This window comes from Lithobates pipiens, unplaced genomic scaffold (assembly GCF_037356315.1).
Source record: "Lithobates pipiens isolate NorthernLeopardFrog02 unplaced genomic scaffold, aLitPip1_a1.2 Scaffold_30, whole genome shotgun sequence".
Classification (NCBI taxonomy): Eukaryota; Metazoa; Chordata; class Amphibia; order Anura; family Ranidae; genus Lithobates; species Lithobates pipiens.
The window spans coordinates 41,573,877-41,591,882 of NW_027507791.1; the positions used below are offsets into that span (position 1 = coordinate 41,573,877).

Genomic DNA, 18,006 nt, shown 5'->3' on the forward strand with positions numbered 1-18,006 from the left:
TTCATAATATTTGTATTATTTGTTTTATATGGATTTTTGGTTGAAATTTTGTCTCTATCATTTAACATATACCTATGATTAAAAAATTATAGACCCTTCATTTCTTCGTAAGTGGGCAAACTTATCAAATCTGCAGGGGATCAAATAATGTTTTTCCCCACAGTAACTATTTTTAATTATTTTTTTGTGAAAAAGGTTTTCATGCTTGATGTCTTGCAGGGAACCTATCTAGACACTAACCTAGTCTTGTATGCAAGTTACCCTGGTATATTGAGGATCGTAGGTATGGTGGGATAAGTTAGAGACAAAAGGAAAACTAGGTGGGAATAAATGATACAGAAACTCATCAATGTTGGTTATACCATATTGCTTCACATGTGACCATCCAATCATAATGTGTTCAATCAGGAGTGACAAAAGCTTGTTATTGTAAACCAACTTTATTATCCCCTTCCCTCCAAAAAAAAAGAAAAAGACTGTACAATATCTGTGTTTTTTAATAAATATTGCAATATAAAACACTTATATACTCGTCACATTTTCAGGAAGTGCTGTATTCTCAGCATGGCTTTGCCATACCTCAATTATGAGACCTTGACGGGCGTTTATAAGGTCCTGCAGCTCCTTAACTACGCCTTCAGAAAATCCATTGGCACCAACCCTAGGAGATGGAGACAAGAACATTAAGTTAAATAGAAACCACATATAAAGACCAGGTAGATACATCCAACCACTCGTTCCAAATAAGTAGCCAAATTTTTTGTTTATTTTTATTATTTTCAAAAAAAACAAAACAATAGCTAATAACTGAATTTGTAATTTAACACAATAAGTTTAATAATTAAATATTATAATCTCATAATATAATCTAATAATAATCTCATAATAATTATTTTTATAATAGCTGTGCATTCTCTCATACTTGCTAAAAAAACAATGTTTAACCGTTCAGCTGTTTTTTTTCTAATCTTGGCAGTCCCACCACCAAGTTCCAACCCCTCTTTCCTCTACTACAGTTTAAGCAATACAGCTTGGTCAAGGGCCACCCGGCCCATAACTGTCTGATGTGTGATGGTACAGGATCAATACAAGCAAGGCATAGTTATCACGGCTGTACAATGGGGGAGTCTTCCTTCCAAGTAGCCGATACTCAAAGTGTAGATTAGGTTGACCTTGTTCTGGTCCTAGGCTTCTACTTTTGTGACAAATAGGACATTCAGCAGTTGACAAACTCTGGGGTGGGTATTGAGGAGCACTTAGTACAAAGGTTCATATCGCTTAGAGGTCAATTTGAAAATTAATCAAGTAAAGTTAAAGGCCTTCCCCCAAAACGCATTGGCTTTACCTGATGGACCCTAACCATTTGCATTGTCCAGTTGTGGAGATTTCCTTTCACTTTCTGTCCCAGATATACGGCAGGACGTAAGAAGGTATCCATTCAAAGTACTGTATTAGGACAGTTGTCTACAGAACAGGTTCTTCATTAGAAGATTTGCCTCCTGTTCCAGTGACAAGTCAAAAAGTGTGAGTTTTTCATTACTTTCTATGTCTGTGACAATGGTCCCTAAGACCAACAGCAAGAGTAAATCTCCCCAGGGAGGCATGGAAGGCAATGAAAGCCCCATAGAGGATGTAACCCTTCTACACACTACCAAATACTAATCCTTTTACTGTCAGGGCCACAGAAACAACGGCAGTGGCTTTGTGGGGAAGACAATCGAAACATGTTGACTTTTCTGGAACCTTTAATAAATGTTCTTATTGTATAAAGATTAAGGTGGCATATTATGTTCTTTTGGGCACAGCCACTGCCTCTCCTGATGGGATGGATGCTCACAATTCTCTGGTTCTCTTGCTGCCCCTGTGACCCAAGAACCACAGAGAAACCATGTCCCTCTTGGCTTCCTATCCGATGCCGCTGCAGTTGAGCACTACCTGCAGTGAACAAAAATGAAACTGCAGCTGCCTACAGTTCTTGATGTTCCCATGGAAATGCATTTTGAGTGTTTATGATGGCCAGAAATATTTAAATAGCAGAGGACTAGGCTGGGGAGAATTGGGGAACTTGTTCTTTTAAGACAACTATCAGAATATACCCGGCGCACACTCGTGCACATGCGGGCTCTCACGGGCGACTGCAGATACCTATTGGCACCAATGAGCATGCACAGGCGCGATGGACTGCATGCACATGTGAGAGCGGGTCCTTAATCCCAATTGGCGCCAGACAGTCTATTTAAAGGGTGCCTTGACTCCAGAATAATGCTGACTGGTCTTCAGCTGTTTCCAGAAACCCTGAACCCTGCCGATATCCTGTTGGATACCTGTTGCTGAACTTGGCTTTCCTTGACCCTGCTTTTTGACTCTGTTATATTCCTGACTATTGGTTCTTGATCTCGGCTTCTGTCTGACCCTGCTTCTGCCTAATGCCTTGGTTCCTTGCTGTCCACCTGCTACCGAACCCGGCTATCCTAGGGACCTTGCTCCTGTTCCCTGCTTGGCTCAACACTGCCATTCAAGTGTCTGCAACTACGATCATACGACCTGCTATGACTTTCTGCTGCAAGTCTGCCAGAAACACTACATCGCCAGATGTTCCAGTTCCGCAGTACAAGCAGAGTGCCTCCTTAACCCCAGATGATCTACGGTGCATGGCTTCCCTTCCTAATCTGATGGGTCTCCTGCCTTCCCAAGGTCGCATCCTCTGCTGCAAGTGTTTCTGGGTCTACACCTGCAGACACTCGTGTTCCTCCTGTCCCTCAGCTCCCTCTGTTCCACTCTCAGCTGGACCTGGGTTGGAGATACAAGAGAGGCCGACCTCCCCAGCTAAGTCTCCCTTCAAGTACATGACAGTTCTTCTTATTAGCCAGTACTAATAAGATAAATGGGGCTGGTGGCCCTGATTGGAGATACTTTACAATGAGACATTGATTAGAGTAGGGCATGCAGTCAGTGACATGCTTAAGATTATAGAGCTACTTGCTTCCCAGAGTCTTTCCGCGCCAACTCTGTGATGTCATTTGACCAAACGCAGAGAAGCTACAAAGGAGGCTGGTGCTAGATAACATGAAAAGATGTGTAGCGATGAACCTTGCCCCTTGAAAACACCCAGCCTTCACCATTGCCACCAGTTACTGAAGCACCTTAGTAAACTTGACGAAGTTTAGCCTTCGTACTATGAAAGAACCACTTGGATACATTTCTATAGGGCCAAATGTTCCCAGCCCTCCCCTCCCCTGAACATCCCCCAATAGGGTGGTGGCTGCTTTTGGATCGTACACAGAAATAATTCAACAACACAGTGCTACACAAATGCTACTTTAAAAAAAATTTCATTGTCCTAGTTTGAAATTTCCAAAAAAGTGCAAATGGTGGAGCGTCTCTTTCTTTACAAGCCAAAATATTTTGATGTTGCACAGGAAGGGAAAGAAATCCTTAATGTTATTGCAGTTGGTCTCATTGCTGGATTCTTTGTTCACACTACTCACATGAACTTTTTCAGGCTGGAGGATTTCTCTATAAGGTCCTTTAAGTGTCCTGAACCAGCATCAGTGATGCTATTATGGCTCAGATTTAGGTACTCAAGGTTTTTGTTGTTACTCAGGGAGACCAAACACTTAGAATCGTCATGAGTCAGTTTGAGGGCACAAAGCCTGAAAGAAAAACAAAAAAAAGGAGGTTACAGGTTTTATTATATGAACAAGAGAAACCACGTTGCTTTTGTGTCTTTTATTTATTTATTTATTTTTTAAATTTGGGTTTGAATTTCCGCATTGAGAAGGCGGAATAAAAGATACAAATTATTTCAGCTCTATATTCATTATATCCCAAATGTATTTTTATTTTATTTTTAAAGCAGGAGCAGTATAAGTATCTAAATTTTACTTAACCTACCTTTTCTTGTTTTCACTTCTTGCTTTCCCTGAAGGCAATGGCAACGTAGTCGCAGTCACACAAATGCTTCCAGGGAAGGCCACATCACCATTTCCTTCAAGGAGATCTCCTACCTCAAATGTAAGATCCTACAAGATATCACAGTACTGTCACACTACACTTGCTCTGGATTTTAGTGCTGGATGCGCTATATAGATGACATCTTCCTCATTCAGGCATGGCATCATGCACCTTATCTTGATTTCCCTGAAGGCAATGGCAACGTAGTCGCAGTCACACAATAGGCTCCCAAGGAAGGCCACATCACCATTTCTTTCGAGGAAATCTCCTACCTAAAATGTAAATCCTGCAAGATATCACAATACTGTCACACTACACTTGCTCTGGATTTTAGTGCTGGATGCGCTATATAGATGACATCTTTCTCATTCAGGTATGGCATCATGCACCTTATCTTGATTTCCCTGAAGGCAATAGCAACGTAGTCGCAGTCACACAATAGGCTCCCAGGGAAGGCCAGATCACCATTTCCTTCGAGGAAATCTCCTACCTAAAATGTAAGATCCTGCAAGATATCACAGTACTGTCACACTACACTTGCTCTGGATTTTAGTGCTGGATGCGCTATATAGATGACATCTTTCTCATTCAGGCACGGCATCATGCACCTTATCTTGGACATGCGCTTAAAAAATTACACTCATTTGTTGGTGTTAAAAAACCTTTCTCCACAATATCTCAGGCTTCTTTTTTTAAACAGATGCATATGATACCATATGACATGCACACATGTGGCGCATGATGTCATGCACTTCATCTCATGCATGCACAGTATGGCAAAAATGGAGGTGCAAAAGCTTTGATATCACAGAGGAAGAATGGAAACCTGTGAAAATGAATACAAAAGGGAACATGAGCATTGATAGTTCTACAGGGGGGTCCTCTTTAAGTTTGTACACTTACTCAAGATGCTTTACGCTACATGTTGGGCTGGACAGAGCGGCAATGAGGTCACTGAAGTGGGGACCCGTCAGATTGTTAAAAGTCAAGTCCAGAGACATCAGGGAAACGTTTTTATAGATTGCAGATGCCAAGGTAGAGCAGCACTTGCTGGTCAAATCATTATTAGTCAAACTGTAGAGGATAAAAAAGGAAATCACTGAAAATGAAATTAATGATTGATTGTTTACATGACAAGCATTTGATAAAAAATAAAATAAAAACATTTACATTGTCTTAAAGGGTAAACTCAAAACCCAAAAGAAAATATAATATAATGCAACTTAGCAGTCCTTAGATGTGAGGGCCACATTAGCATTCATTTTTTATTTTATTTTTTTTATTTCACCTTGTGATCCTGTCACTAACCAATTTCCTGTCCTAGTTTAACAATGCTCACTAACTGCTGTATCTACGGATGTGCATCTCTTAATTTGGACTTCTAACACCTTCCCCTCTTTCTTATATCTATTACATAGGTAGTATACAGTAGACAGTTGGGAATGCTGATAACATTTCTTGAAATTTCAGCTCAGTGCACAGGAAGTTACAAGGACACTGGGTTTCTGACAGGATCAACAGGTAGTTTTCTGAAGTTAAGCCTGAAAAAAATAAAATTAATACAGCCATTGCATCTTAGTACTGGTAAAATCCAATATATGCATCAGTAATATCAGTGTTATAAAATGCCCCCCCCCCACCACTTTGCACTGACTGGACGTTCATTGTATGCGCGCAGTGGCTGCCTCTAGAAAAGCATGATATGTAATACAAAAACTACTCACAACATGAAAAGGTAAAAAGCTCATCTAATCCACATGTATGAACGTTTTTTAACTCTACATCAGTTTTCCAGACGTATCCCTAAACTACCTCCTAACTCTCTTTGCATCAGAGTGTCACCATCACTGGCTGGCGCATTTCTGGAGTTATGCCCAATTCTCAGAGCCTGCTTATTATTTTGAGCCTTCAGAGTAATGGGGGTCATCCTCAGAATAATGGATGCAGGCAAGAACTGAGGTGCACCAAAACACCCAAAACTCCCATATGGATAGCAACAGTCAGAAATTGGAAGAGAGATGTTGTTGTTGGGTTATCTAAGGTATGTAAGAAACCAGGGGCTAAGTATACCTCAATTTTGTAGGTTGGGCTGATCCTTTAAACCAGGGTTTTCCAAACTGCGGCTCAAGGGCCAAATGCGGCACTTTGCTAGCCTTTATGTGGCCCCTGGGGTACTATTCCACCCAATGATGGGGCACTATTGTTCCCATCGACACCAATAGTAGGGCACTACTCCTTTCACTGACACCAATAATGGGGCACTGTTCTTCCCACTGACACCATTGATGTCGCATTATTCCTCTCACCAACACCGAAGATGGGGCACTACTCCTTCCATTAATAGTAATGATGGTGTACTATTCCTCCAACTAATACCAATCATAGAGCACTTCTGCTGACCACCAACCCTATGGCCTTGTTTATTCTCACTGATGCTGGGCATGGGACATTTTCTACCCTCACTGGCCATTATCCGGCTCCCCTAAAGTCTGAAGGACAGTAAACTGGCCCTTTGTTTGAAAAGTTTGGAGACCTCTGCTTTAAAATATTACTATGTACTGTATGTCCTAGTGTCCTTATCATCTTAATTACTGCAATTTGTTTAATTCAGGTTAAACTGTCCATTTAGTCTACTGTTAGGTCAGGTTAAACATCTAAAGGTCATAACTACTGACAGCTATTTCAGTTCAGGTGGTACTTCCCATCAGAACCATTGCCATCTGATCTAATACATTGGTTTTTATTGAACGTTGGACTTTTTTTGGCACATGTTTAATAGATTCAGAGCAGAGAGAGGTTATGCCTAACTCTTGAAAAAGAAAATACTAATGTGCAAACCAAGTGAAAATCGAATAAGTAGCTGCCAACATAAGACGTGCTCCCACAAAATACCAATAAAAAACAGAATAATGTAGCGCTTACTCAATAAAACTAAAATGAATCATAAATAGTAAATGCAGTATATCCTAAACAAGAGATAATGTGCAATAATCAAAATCCAGTGTAAATATAATAAAGTAAACAAATTTTTCAATGCAGTGCAGATGATGAAAAAATGTATAAAATATTAAAAATTGTTATAGCGACTCTTCAACATTAAAGTGCAGATGCTCCAAAGTGACAATACAGTGAAATACATGTGAACTTGTCCACTCATAAAGTTCAATCATAAAGTTCATAAAGTAAAGTACTTTGTGCAAGGAAAGAGGGAAAATTCAATTCATCCAAATGCTTCCCCCACTAGTGGTTTGCCCCAGCCTCTCATCTCAGACAGAGACCCCTACAGTTCAAGTCAAGCCTCTGTGAGGATGAAATCCTGGTTCCACAATGATCAAATCCTTTTCAGAGATATCCAGTCAAATTTGGACAACAATGACTTATAAATCACTTTCCGGGTTCTTCTTTACCATCATATGCAGCTTACATGCAATAAAAAAGGGTTCCTTGGTGTAGTATTCAAACAAAATTTATCTAAAAAAATGTAATAACTCACAGTTAAAATAGCGCTGTACAGCTTCACTAACAAAGGAACTTCCGGTCTCGGCCGCGACCAGAAGTGATGTCACCTGGCTCTTTTCCTGACGCGTTGCGTCACCGAACACATGACTTCATCAAATGGTATACCTAACTCCTGCTGGCCACCACAGGGTTTACTCCATACTATGAACTTCATGGGAACCAGTGGTGTTTTATTGCGTTCTTTCTCCTTAAAGTGGTTGTAAAAGCCTTCTATGTGCAGCAGCCCCCCAGACCTCCCTCTAATAATTACCTGAGCCCCATCTCAATTCAGAGATGTGCACGAGAGCACTGGCATTCCTGGGTCTCTTACTCCTTATTGGCTGAACATGCTCCATGTATTAATGGATGCACAGAGAAGCGGCTTGGGAGCGAGCCTGCTCGGGTGACCCTATAGTAAGCTGCTTGCTCTGGGGGCAATTAGCAGGAGGAAGGGCCTGGAACATCAGTGGGGGACCTGAGAAGAGGAGGATTTTTTCTTAAATAATCTGACTTTAATGTCACTCTAAGCCCTTGTACACACGGTTGGACATTACGACGGAAAATGTCCGATCGGACCGTGTTGTCGGATAATCTGACCATGTGTGGGCTCCATCGGACTGTTTCCGTCAGAATATCCGACCGACAAAGTTTTAGAGCTGGGCTATAAAATTTTCTGACAACACGATCCGATTGGACTTTGTCCGACCGTTTGTAGAGAATGTCCGATCGGACAAAGTGCCACGCATGCTCAGATCAAATTCCTAGACCAAAGCTATTGGCTACTAGCCTGAACGTAGTCCCGTCGTAACTAAATAACGTCATCACGTTCTGAACGATCGGATTTTCCGACAACTTTGTCCGACCGTGTGTATGCAACACCAGTTTCGGACAAAATCCGTGGGACAAAATCTGGCGGATTTTGTTGTCGAGTGTACAAGGGCTAACGCTGCATGGAGAACTCCAGGATCAGAAGTGAGGCTAGACACATGACTTACAGCTCACATACCAGGGCTATCCTCCTCCTGGTAAGGTCATACCACTGCACTGGAGCCCTTAAGCTGACTATACACTGAGTGAATTTTGGCAGGTTCCTAAAGAACCAGTTGAAATTCAAGTCATGGATGGTGCTATCAGCACCACTCTGCCCAATATCCTTTGGTCTGAAAATTGGGTGGTAAATTGATGGCTGAGCAGTAACTGCAGCCAATCAGTTGCAACCACTGTTTGGGTATTCTGAAAACCGTGGGTGCCAGCTGTCAAAATACAATAACCAGCAAGAGAGATTTGTCCATCCATGTTGTTTAGTGTAGATGGGGACTCAATAGATTTCGTTAGGGACCTTAGTCTGCCTGGTTATGGCCAACGTCTCAATATATTTTTTAACTGTACCAAATCTAAGGAGTCAGTGCTAAGATGTAGAAAGACGGGAGATATCACACAATTCAAATTTTCCAAAAGTATTTTAGATTCTCCAAGTTGTAGGTTACCTGAGATTCTGAATTCTGCAATCAGGATGAGCTAACGCCTTAGCTATAGAATGGATGTCTTCATCCTTCAGTTGATTCAAATTCAGTCTATTAAGGTAGATTAAAGTAAGAAAATTGTGTTAGGACTCTACTTCTAAAAATTCAGATCTACATTCATACATTCAAAGCCTAACCATCACTGGTCCATCACTGAATAGAATCTGTGTCTTTTTTTTTTAACCTTATAAACTATATAAACCCAAGCCAATATTTTTTTTGTTTTAGAAAGGGTTAACATTTTTCTTGGGTTTTTATGTGACCCCATTTAAGATATTTGCCCCCAGCTCCCTTAATTTCTCTTCCTGTGATGCTGTATCAGGACAGGAAGGCATGGACAACAATAAAAACATTGTCATGAGTTCTAAACCTTGGTCGTTGTCTGTGTCCCGTTGGAAAGACCTCCCATTACTTTCTACACACTATCCAAAAAAACAAAAAAAAAAATTGTCCGGAGTTGGGTTTTAGCAAATACAATACATTTAAAATTAGACTACACCCAAACCCTTTTTTTTCCAATTGGTTTTGGCTCTAGTGGAAGGATCTGCTTTGTTCAGGGAGATTACCACTCACTTGCTGTTGAGTCACCGAGATAGCAAAATATATATATATTTACAGAGATACCGACAAGCAATGGCGGCCCATGCCCCCCCCCCCCCCATCCAGTGGGGTTTATTTTTTAGAAGCACATGATTAGAACCTGAGTCTCTAATTGGCTTAAAAAAATGGTGGGCTTGGGGCGCTGAGCACTGCGCCCTGATCCCACCCAATTGTGTGACAATAGGGAGTTAATATTCGCTATTGTCTTCCTGATTCACCTCCCGGCCAATCAGGAAGTGGCTCCTAAGACTCGATTGGCCAGGGAGTCTTAGGACGCACTTCCTGTTGAGCCGGGAGGAGAAGCAACGGCCACCGTGCGAGGTATCCAGGGATGGCTCACCTGCAGGGGCTCAGCCACATCCAGCACCCCCCAGCTCGGCCATGCCAGGCATCTGCCTCCTAAAGTAAGGAGGCCTTCCCGTCTGTCTGTCTCCCGGTGTATGGAACAGCCCCCCTACTCCCCAGCGTCTCCCGTCGGGGGGTGTGGTGTTGGTTTGCCGCCTCACCAAAATATTGAGCCGCTACTGCCGACAACAATTATGCTTGATTGACACTTCTGCCCGTGTTTGCAAAGGGCACAACAGCCTATTTATTTGAATGGGCTCCTGTGCCTGCATTTTCCACAAAAAAAGGTGCATGCACTTTTTAAAAAATGCGACCGCAGGGAAACCACACAGTCTTTTTGACCATGCGGTTTCCCTGCGGTTCCCACCCCCGCAAGCACGCTGTGGGCTGAGATGCATGGGGGTGTCATTCAGAATGAGTGGCAGCCCCGCGTGTCTCGTAAAAGCAGCGGAATTTGGCTGTGGGTGGTTGCGGGTTTGCGTGAAAAGATGCGATTCCTGCAACCAGCCCATGTAGTGTGAACCTTCGGTAAAGCATTTTTGCTGGAAGAGCGAGGAGATGTTTTCATATTGACCAGGGTATGGCTGCTGTATCATCAGGACAGCAAACAAGTCAGAGATCTCAAAGGACACAAAATTAGGTAAAATGAGAGAAATTCTAAATTTTCCCCCAGTCTAAAAGAAAAAAAATTTGGACTGATTATTTTTTAAAGTAAAACTAAAGGGACTTTTTGTTTTTTTTGTTTTAGATAGAGTGGAGAAGGATTAGAACCCCTGTCAGTTTTTATTTCTGTCTGTGTCCCCACATTAACGAGATTCACCTTCTCTATTAGTCCTGTTTACCATTATCATTGAAAGTAGAAGTAAAGAAAACCCCCACATTTTGGGTTGTCCCTAGAAAGGTAATAGAGAAGAAATGTTCCAACGGGGACAGTGGTTCTGGTGACCTGGGGTCCCCAATAAATGCCCTTAAGTTGCAGGGACTTCCTGTTTGGCTATGGGACAGGAAGTGAAAAAAAAAATTCAAAATGGGACACAGATGGTGAAAAAAAAGAAAAGATTAAAGGGTTACAAAACTCCCTTACTCTATCCAAATTGGAAAAAAAAAAGTTTTGCCCATAGTTCTTCTTTCAATTTTCAGCGAATCAAACCCTTTTTAAACATGAAAACTGCTGCCCTTCCACAATCTCAATGAATGCAGCTCCCTTGCTTAACCTTCCAAGACTCCCTTTCTTGACCTTCTAATAACTGTGATTGGGGCCTAAGCTGAGATTTCCAAATGGAAAGGGCCAACAATAGAAGAAGTCAATGGATAATGCAAACCAATGGCTTCCACCAAAATCAAATCTCCAACTTAGAGTCTAGTATTTTTTTAAAGCAGAGCTAAACTGAAAAAGTAAAAAAAAATGCATGTAGGCAGGCACATTATTGTAGAAGAGACATGCATCTTCCTTCTCGGCATACCTCAGAGCCAGAAAAAATAAACCATTGTGCAGAAGTTACGCCATTTTGGCACAGCCAATCAAGATGGCCATAGTTCCCAAACTCAGGGAACCTACCCCCTCACTTGCACAGCCACTGCAACACCCCCGCCCCCCCCTGGCCACGGCTCAGGGCGCAGTGATCTGTGCCCCGAGTCCACCCTTTTTTTGCTTTCAAAATTTTTATTGAGTTTACAAAACAGATAAAACAATACAACACAGTACAGTTATCGCGCATTACGCGTTGAAGGCATAAGACGCAGTCATCAAACTCAGAAATGGTTACTTAGAAGATAACACGTATCTAGGATTATATTCTTGATTGTAGTCTCCCCTCCCAATTACTTATTTAATCTTCTGGTTTTACCTGAGGAACACCTGCTGGGCCTCACCTGCACCCCATCTGGGATCATACTGTGCAGGGTGAGAGCCCCGAGGTGTCTTGTGTCCTGCACAAAGGGTGGAGGACATCAACTGCAATGTAGGAGGGGGGACTCTGTCAGGGGTGTGTCCTAAGCTCCAACTCCTCTTCGCTCCAGCTCTGATCGGCTAATAAAAATGGGGTATGTAAAAGGTCCTGGAGGTTGAGGGAGCGAGTGGAAACTTTGTACAGACAGACATGGGATGGGGGGCGTGGGAAGGTGGGTGAGGGGTAAGCGTGTCTGCGGGCGAGCGACACCCACATCCAAGATAGGTCCGGGAATCTAGGGCTGGATTCCTGGAATCAGAGATATGCCCATGTATTGAGCCCAAGGCTCCCATGTAGCCTCGAACTGGGCTGTGGAGTCTAGTAGTATGCCAGTAAATTTCTCTTGCAACATTATCCAAGAAATTTTTTTAATGGTAGCTGCTAAGGAGACTCTAGGGAGTTTCCATGCTTTGGCTATTGTAATTTTGGCACCCAGAAATATAAATTGAATTAGTTTATGAGGCCCACTCTTTTTTAAGTAAATTAGAGCCCCAGGCTCTAATCATGTGCTGCAAAAAAAAAAGCCATTGAAATTCATGCGTCCGGCACCCTGCATGAAGTTTAGGGGCTGGGCGCATGGATTAGGGGGGCGGAGCTCCTGCGCCCCTTATGGACAGGCCACCACTGATGCCAAGTGCCAGCATAGGAGCAAGGTGAGGTGAGTTTAGATCCACTGTAATAACACATATTAAAATGGATAGTTATCTACTTTACCTACAAATATTTTTAAAAAAACTATTTACTCACCGAAGCGTCTGCACTGCGTGAAGACCCGGGGACAGTCTCTCCCAGCATTCTGTTTCAAGGAAACATTTCTCAAGATCAAGGCTTTCGGGTTCTTTGCATGATTTTAAAATGTAAGCCAACACCGTGCAGTCAAGGGGGGTCAGGCGGAACCTTGAAAAATCAATTTTTAGGTTTTGCCCAAGAATTTCTGACACTAGTTCTATATTTCGTGATTCAAAGAGGTAGTTGAAAATATTTAAAGTCTCCCTCCTTTCCCAAGCATCCTTTGATGTCTTCTTAACTAGTGGCGAGAAATGATGCCGAAGCCAGGCGAAGATGTTTCTGGAAGCTTCGCCGGAGAAAGTGAATATTTTAGAAGAGCCTTGGTGAAGGGAAGAATGTTTTAGAAGGGCTATGGTGGAGCCATCTGTCAGACCAAAAAGGAAACGAAGAAATATTTCAGCATGTCCATCTCGAGATGACTTGGCTTTTTCAAGCGCTTCCTGTAATTTTTCAGGTTTATAGTCAACGTGATGGACCAAAGCAGCCATGAACTCCTGAAGAGTAAGATGTAAGAAGGAATAGTTTACATAACGAGGTTGCTTGGATTCCACCATAAAACTTGTTAAGAGATGTAGCGATGTGTCCACGGTAAGTGATCTCAGATTTTGTTCTTCAAACACAATGAGCCGGTTCATCACCCCAAACTCTGCCAACCATCCAACAGCCATCAGAAGTTTCTTGGCTTTTTCCCTCTCTATCTCCTGAGAATGGTTGGTCAGAATGTTGCTGATGAAAATTACGAAGAGTTGCGTCACTGTCACTGGAAAAAATAACTGATTGCAATTTGTTTCTTGAGATTTGAAACACATCGATAACACTGTGCAGATGATCCAGCAATATGACGGGATGTAACAGAAAGTATACAGAGCTTCATTATCCCTCACATGATCAAAAGCCTGTACGGCCAACTTTTTATCGTCAACAAAAAATTGCTCAATGTACATCTTCCTTTCTTCATGAAAAAATCCCATGATCTCACAAAATAGCTGAAATATGTGAGGATCAATTGAGACCAATTTGGCTGGTCTACTGGTTACCAACACAGAGCAGCCCTTAAGAAGGGATTGCCTCAACAAGTTGACCAAGATCTCACCAAGGCCCTGCTTCTGCTTTGTGTTGGTGTTCGGAGGTCTGGATGCAAAGTCCAATTGGTGGCGACTTTCATCTAAGCCATCAAAGATAAATAAGAGCTGTTCTGGGGCTTTTAAGATATTTTCAAGCTGAGAATTTAGATATGGATACTGGTGAAGGATCATCTCCTCCAAGCTGACTTCTTCCAGTCGGTTGAGCTCCCGGAATTTGAAGAAGAAGACAAAAGAAAATCTCTGATAGAGCTCTCCCCTCACCCAATCACAGACAAACTTCTGCATTAGGGTGGTCTTCCCTATTCCCGGTACACCGCTGACCATGATCACATTCGGGACTTGTTTTATTTGACGGCACCAGCGGAAGAGCTTTTTAGGAGAAACGCGTTCCAATGCTCCTTGAGTCTTACACAAGTAGCTTTCATGTTTTTCCCCAATCTCTATTAGCTCATGCTGAGTACGATGTCTAAGTTGCGCTGTGGACACGACAACCAGATTGACAAAACGCTCTGAAATGGGAAAATCTTGTCTCTTGAGGGTAGTTCCTGGTGGCTTACATTCCACTAAAAACTCAGTCGTATCCAGCAGATATTGCTTGTGCTTATCTTGGATTTCTGTATACACAAAAGACAGGGATGTAAATTAATTTTCATACAAAAATGCCAGCCAAGCTTTTTGTTTATATCCTTATGTATGAATCTTATGTATTTCATTCCTACACAGATTACTGTGTAAACATGGTCGGTCAGGAATAAAGAAGCTTTAACCCCTTTCCTTCCAGCCCCAGCATGCTTTTAACAGGGTCTGTATGTCCATGGGGCAGGAAGGATTGGGTCATCATGTTACCACTGTCACCCAATCTTTGGAGCTATGTTGGATGAGAAGGCCTGGCTCACAGTCTCAACTCTAATTCATCCCAAAGGTTTTCTATCAGGTTGAGGTCAAGTTCCTTCACCCCAAACTCGCTCATCCATGTCTTTATGGACCTTGGTGGTGGCAAAGTGGGTGTACTTTAACCCATTACATGGGTGGCTGGAAGTTAAGGATGGCAAAACAAAACAACAGTGTGGGCAGGGTGCGGCTGTTACAAGTGAAAGAATGTGTTTTCTAAAGAGAGAGAGAATATCAGGAACTACTTGCCTTCAGACTCTCTCTCTCTCTCTGTGTTTGAGCTAGGGGTAGGGAGCAACTCTTCTAATTCAAATGTGTGTTTAAATTGAAGCTTGACCTACCATGCTCTGTAAAGAAGCTTTTTTTTTTCCCCAACAGAGCAGCTTACAATATGCAGGTAAATATGAAAAGGAGCCTATACCCCCCTCTGCTGGCTGGAAATATTAAAACTTTTTTATCTAATATTTCAGATTTACCTGACTATTTATATCAAAAATAGTATATTATATGTGCCCCTCCAATTTTATTTTCTTATCCCCGCAACTGTCACAGGTTAAGGTAAGTATTGCCTACCCCCAAGACAAAATTAACACTAGATCCTCCATGAGTAAAGAAAAGTGTGATTTCTTGACTGACTAAAAAATTGTCTTTAAGGACTTTTTTATGGCATTTCTATGATGAATGCAATATTACAGTTCCATTCGTTACAAATGCATTATTGCTGTCATCACTGTTGGAATCATTGTCATCTTTATTTTTTTACTTTCCTTTCTTTATTATTATTGTGTATTATTATTGTAATTATTATTATTGTAATTATTATTATATTATTATTATTGTAATTATTATTATATTATTATTGTAATTATTATTATATTATTATTGTAATTATTATTATATTATTATTATTGTATTATTATTATTATTATTATTATTATTATTATTGTTGTTGTAATTGTAACTATTATTACTATTATTATGTTATTTCTTTGTTTGTTTTAGCATGTATATGAACTCTGAAATCCTTGTGGTGAACACTATTTATTGATTATATATTTATTTAACATTTTTTTAGTTTTTTTTAAATTTTTTTGTTTTTTCATAAAGCTGTAATACATTAATAAGACAAGAGGGAAAAGATGCTAAAGGATAGGGTGGATCCAAAAAAAAAAATTGTTTCAAAAGCCTACGCCCTTGTACACACGGTCCAACATTCCGACGGAAAATGTCAGATCGGACAGTGTTGTTGGATAATCCGACCATGTGTGGGCTCCATCGGACTGTTTCCGTCGGAATATCCGACCGACAAAGTTTTAGAGCTGGGCTATAAACGTTTCTGACAACACGACCAGAAGTGATGTCACCTGGCTCCTCCCTGACCGAACACGTGACTTCATCAAATGATTACTCCACACTATGAGCTTCATGGGATCCAGTGGTGTTTTACTGCGTTCTTTCTCCTTAAAGTGGTTGTAAAGGCCTTCTATGTGCAGGAGCCCCCCAGACCCCCTTCTAATAATTACCTGAGCTACATCTCAATTCAGAGATGTGCACGAGAGCAGCAGCTTTCCTGGGTCTCTCTCTCCTTATTGGCTGAACATACTTCATGTATGAATGGATGCACAGAGCAGCAGCTTGGGAGTGATCTGCTCGGGTGACCCTATAGTAAGCTGCTTGCTCTGTGGTCTCAGGGCACTTAGCAGGAGGGAGGGCCTGGAATGTCAGTGGGGGACCTGGGAAGAGGAGGATTTTTTTTAAATAATCTGACTTTAACCACTTTCAGACCGGACCATTTTGCTGGTAAATGACCAGAGGTCTTTTTACACTTTGGCACTGCGCTGCTTTAACTGGTAATTGCGCGGTCATGCAATGTTGTACCCAAACAAAATTTGCGTCCTTTTCTTACCACAAATAGAGCTTTCTTTTGATGGTATTTGATTGCCTCTGCGATTTTTATTTTTTGCGATATAAATGTAAAAAGACCGCAAATTTTGAAAAAAAATGATATTTTCTACTTTTTGTTATTAGAAAAATCCAATAAACTCAATTTTAGTCATACATTTAGGCCAAAATGTATTCAGCCACATGTCTTTGGTAAAAAAAAAGTCAATAATTGTATATTTATTGGTTTGCGCAAAAGTTGTCACATCTACAAACTAAGGTACGTTTTCTGGAATTTACGCAGCTTTTAGTTTACGACTGCCTATCTCATTTCTTGAGGTGCTAAAATGGCAGGGCAGTACAAAACCCCCCCAAATGACCCCATTTTGGAAAGTAGACCCCCTAAGGAAATTGATAAGTGGCATGTTGAGCCCATTGAATATTTTATTTTTTTGCCTCAAGCGATTGAATAATGACAAAAAAAAATATTTCTTTTTTTTTTTACACAAAGTTGTCACTAAATGATATATTGCTCACACATGCTATGGGCATATGTGAAATGACACCCCCAAATAAATTCTGCTGCTTCTCCTGAGTACGGGGATACCACATATGTGGGACTTTTTGGGAGCCTAGCCGCGTACGGGGCCCCGAAAACCAAGCACCGCCTTCAGGCTTTCTAAGGGCGTAAATTTTTGAGTTCACTTCTCACTACCTATTACAGTTTTGAAGGCCATAAAATGCCAAGATGGCACAAAACCCCCACAAATGACCCCATTTTAGAAAGTAGACACCCCAAGCTATTTGCTGAGAGGCATGTTGAGTCCATGGAATATTTTATATTTTGCCACAAGTTGCGGGAAAATTACAAACTTTTTTTTTTTTTTTTTTTTTTCACAAAGTTGTCACTAAATGATATATTGCTCACGCATGCCATGGGCATATGTGAAATGACACCCCAAAATAAATTCTGCTGCTTCTCCTGAGTACGGGGATACCACATATGTGGGACTTTTTGGGAGCCTAGCCGCGTACGGGGCCCCGAAAACCAAGCACCGCCTTCAGGCTTTCTAAGGGCGTTACAGTTTTGAAGGCCATAAAATGCCAAGATGGCACAAACCCCCCCCCAAATGACCCCATTTTGGAAAGTAGACACCCCTAAATTTAGGGGTACACTAGTGAGACTAGGTAATAAATGGCGGGTGCCCTGAAACTATAAAAAAATAACTAACCAACCAGCGTCACCTGTAACAGTTATATGGTGATCACTGGTGAAAGGGTTAACTAGGGGGCAATCAGGGGGCTTTATGCGGTAGTATATGGGGGTCCCTGGCGCTATAAAAAGCTGCGGCGAACCTAAATACCTACCTGCCTAACTAGCGTCACCTGTGACACTAATACAGCGATCAGAAAAACGATCGCTTATTAGGCTGGGTTCACACTGGAGCGATGCGGGAACGCCACGAATCCGCGGCGGGTACCCGCATCGCA

At 41.6% G+C, this 18,006-nt stretch overlaps 1 protein-coding gene across 4 annotated transcripts in view; it reads right to left on the bottom strand.

Moving 5' to 3' along the window:
* Positions 1-479: 479 nt before the first annotated feature.
* LOC143942701 (NACHT, LRR and PYD domains-containing protein 3-like) overlaps positions 480-18,006 on the bottom strand; it is a 62,255-nt gene continuing 44,728 nt past the window's right edge. For all 4 annotated transcript variants that reach the window (XM_077464079.1, XM_077464081.1, XM_077464078.1 and 1 more), the window contains 5 exons: positions 12,617-14,357; positions 8,940-9,026; positions 4,858-5,028; positions 3,489-3,653; positions 480-661 (listed from right to left, as the gene is read on the bottom strand). In XM_077464079.1, coding sequence (XP_077320205.1) covers positions 523-661; positions 3,489-3,653; positions 4,858-5,028; positions 8,940-9,026; positions 12,617-14,357 — 2,303 coding nt within the window. In that variant the 3' untranslated portion in view covers positions 480-522. The remainder of the gene's footprint in view (positions 662-3,488; positions 3,654-4,857; positions 5,029-8,939; positions 9,027-12,616; positions 14,358-18,006) is intronic.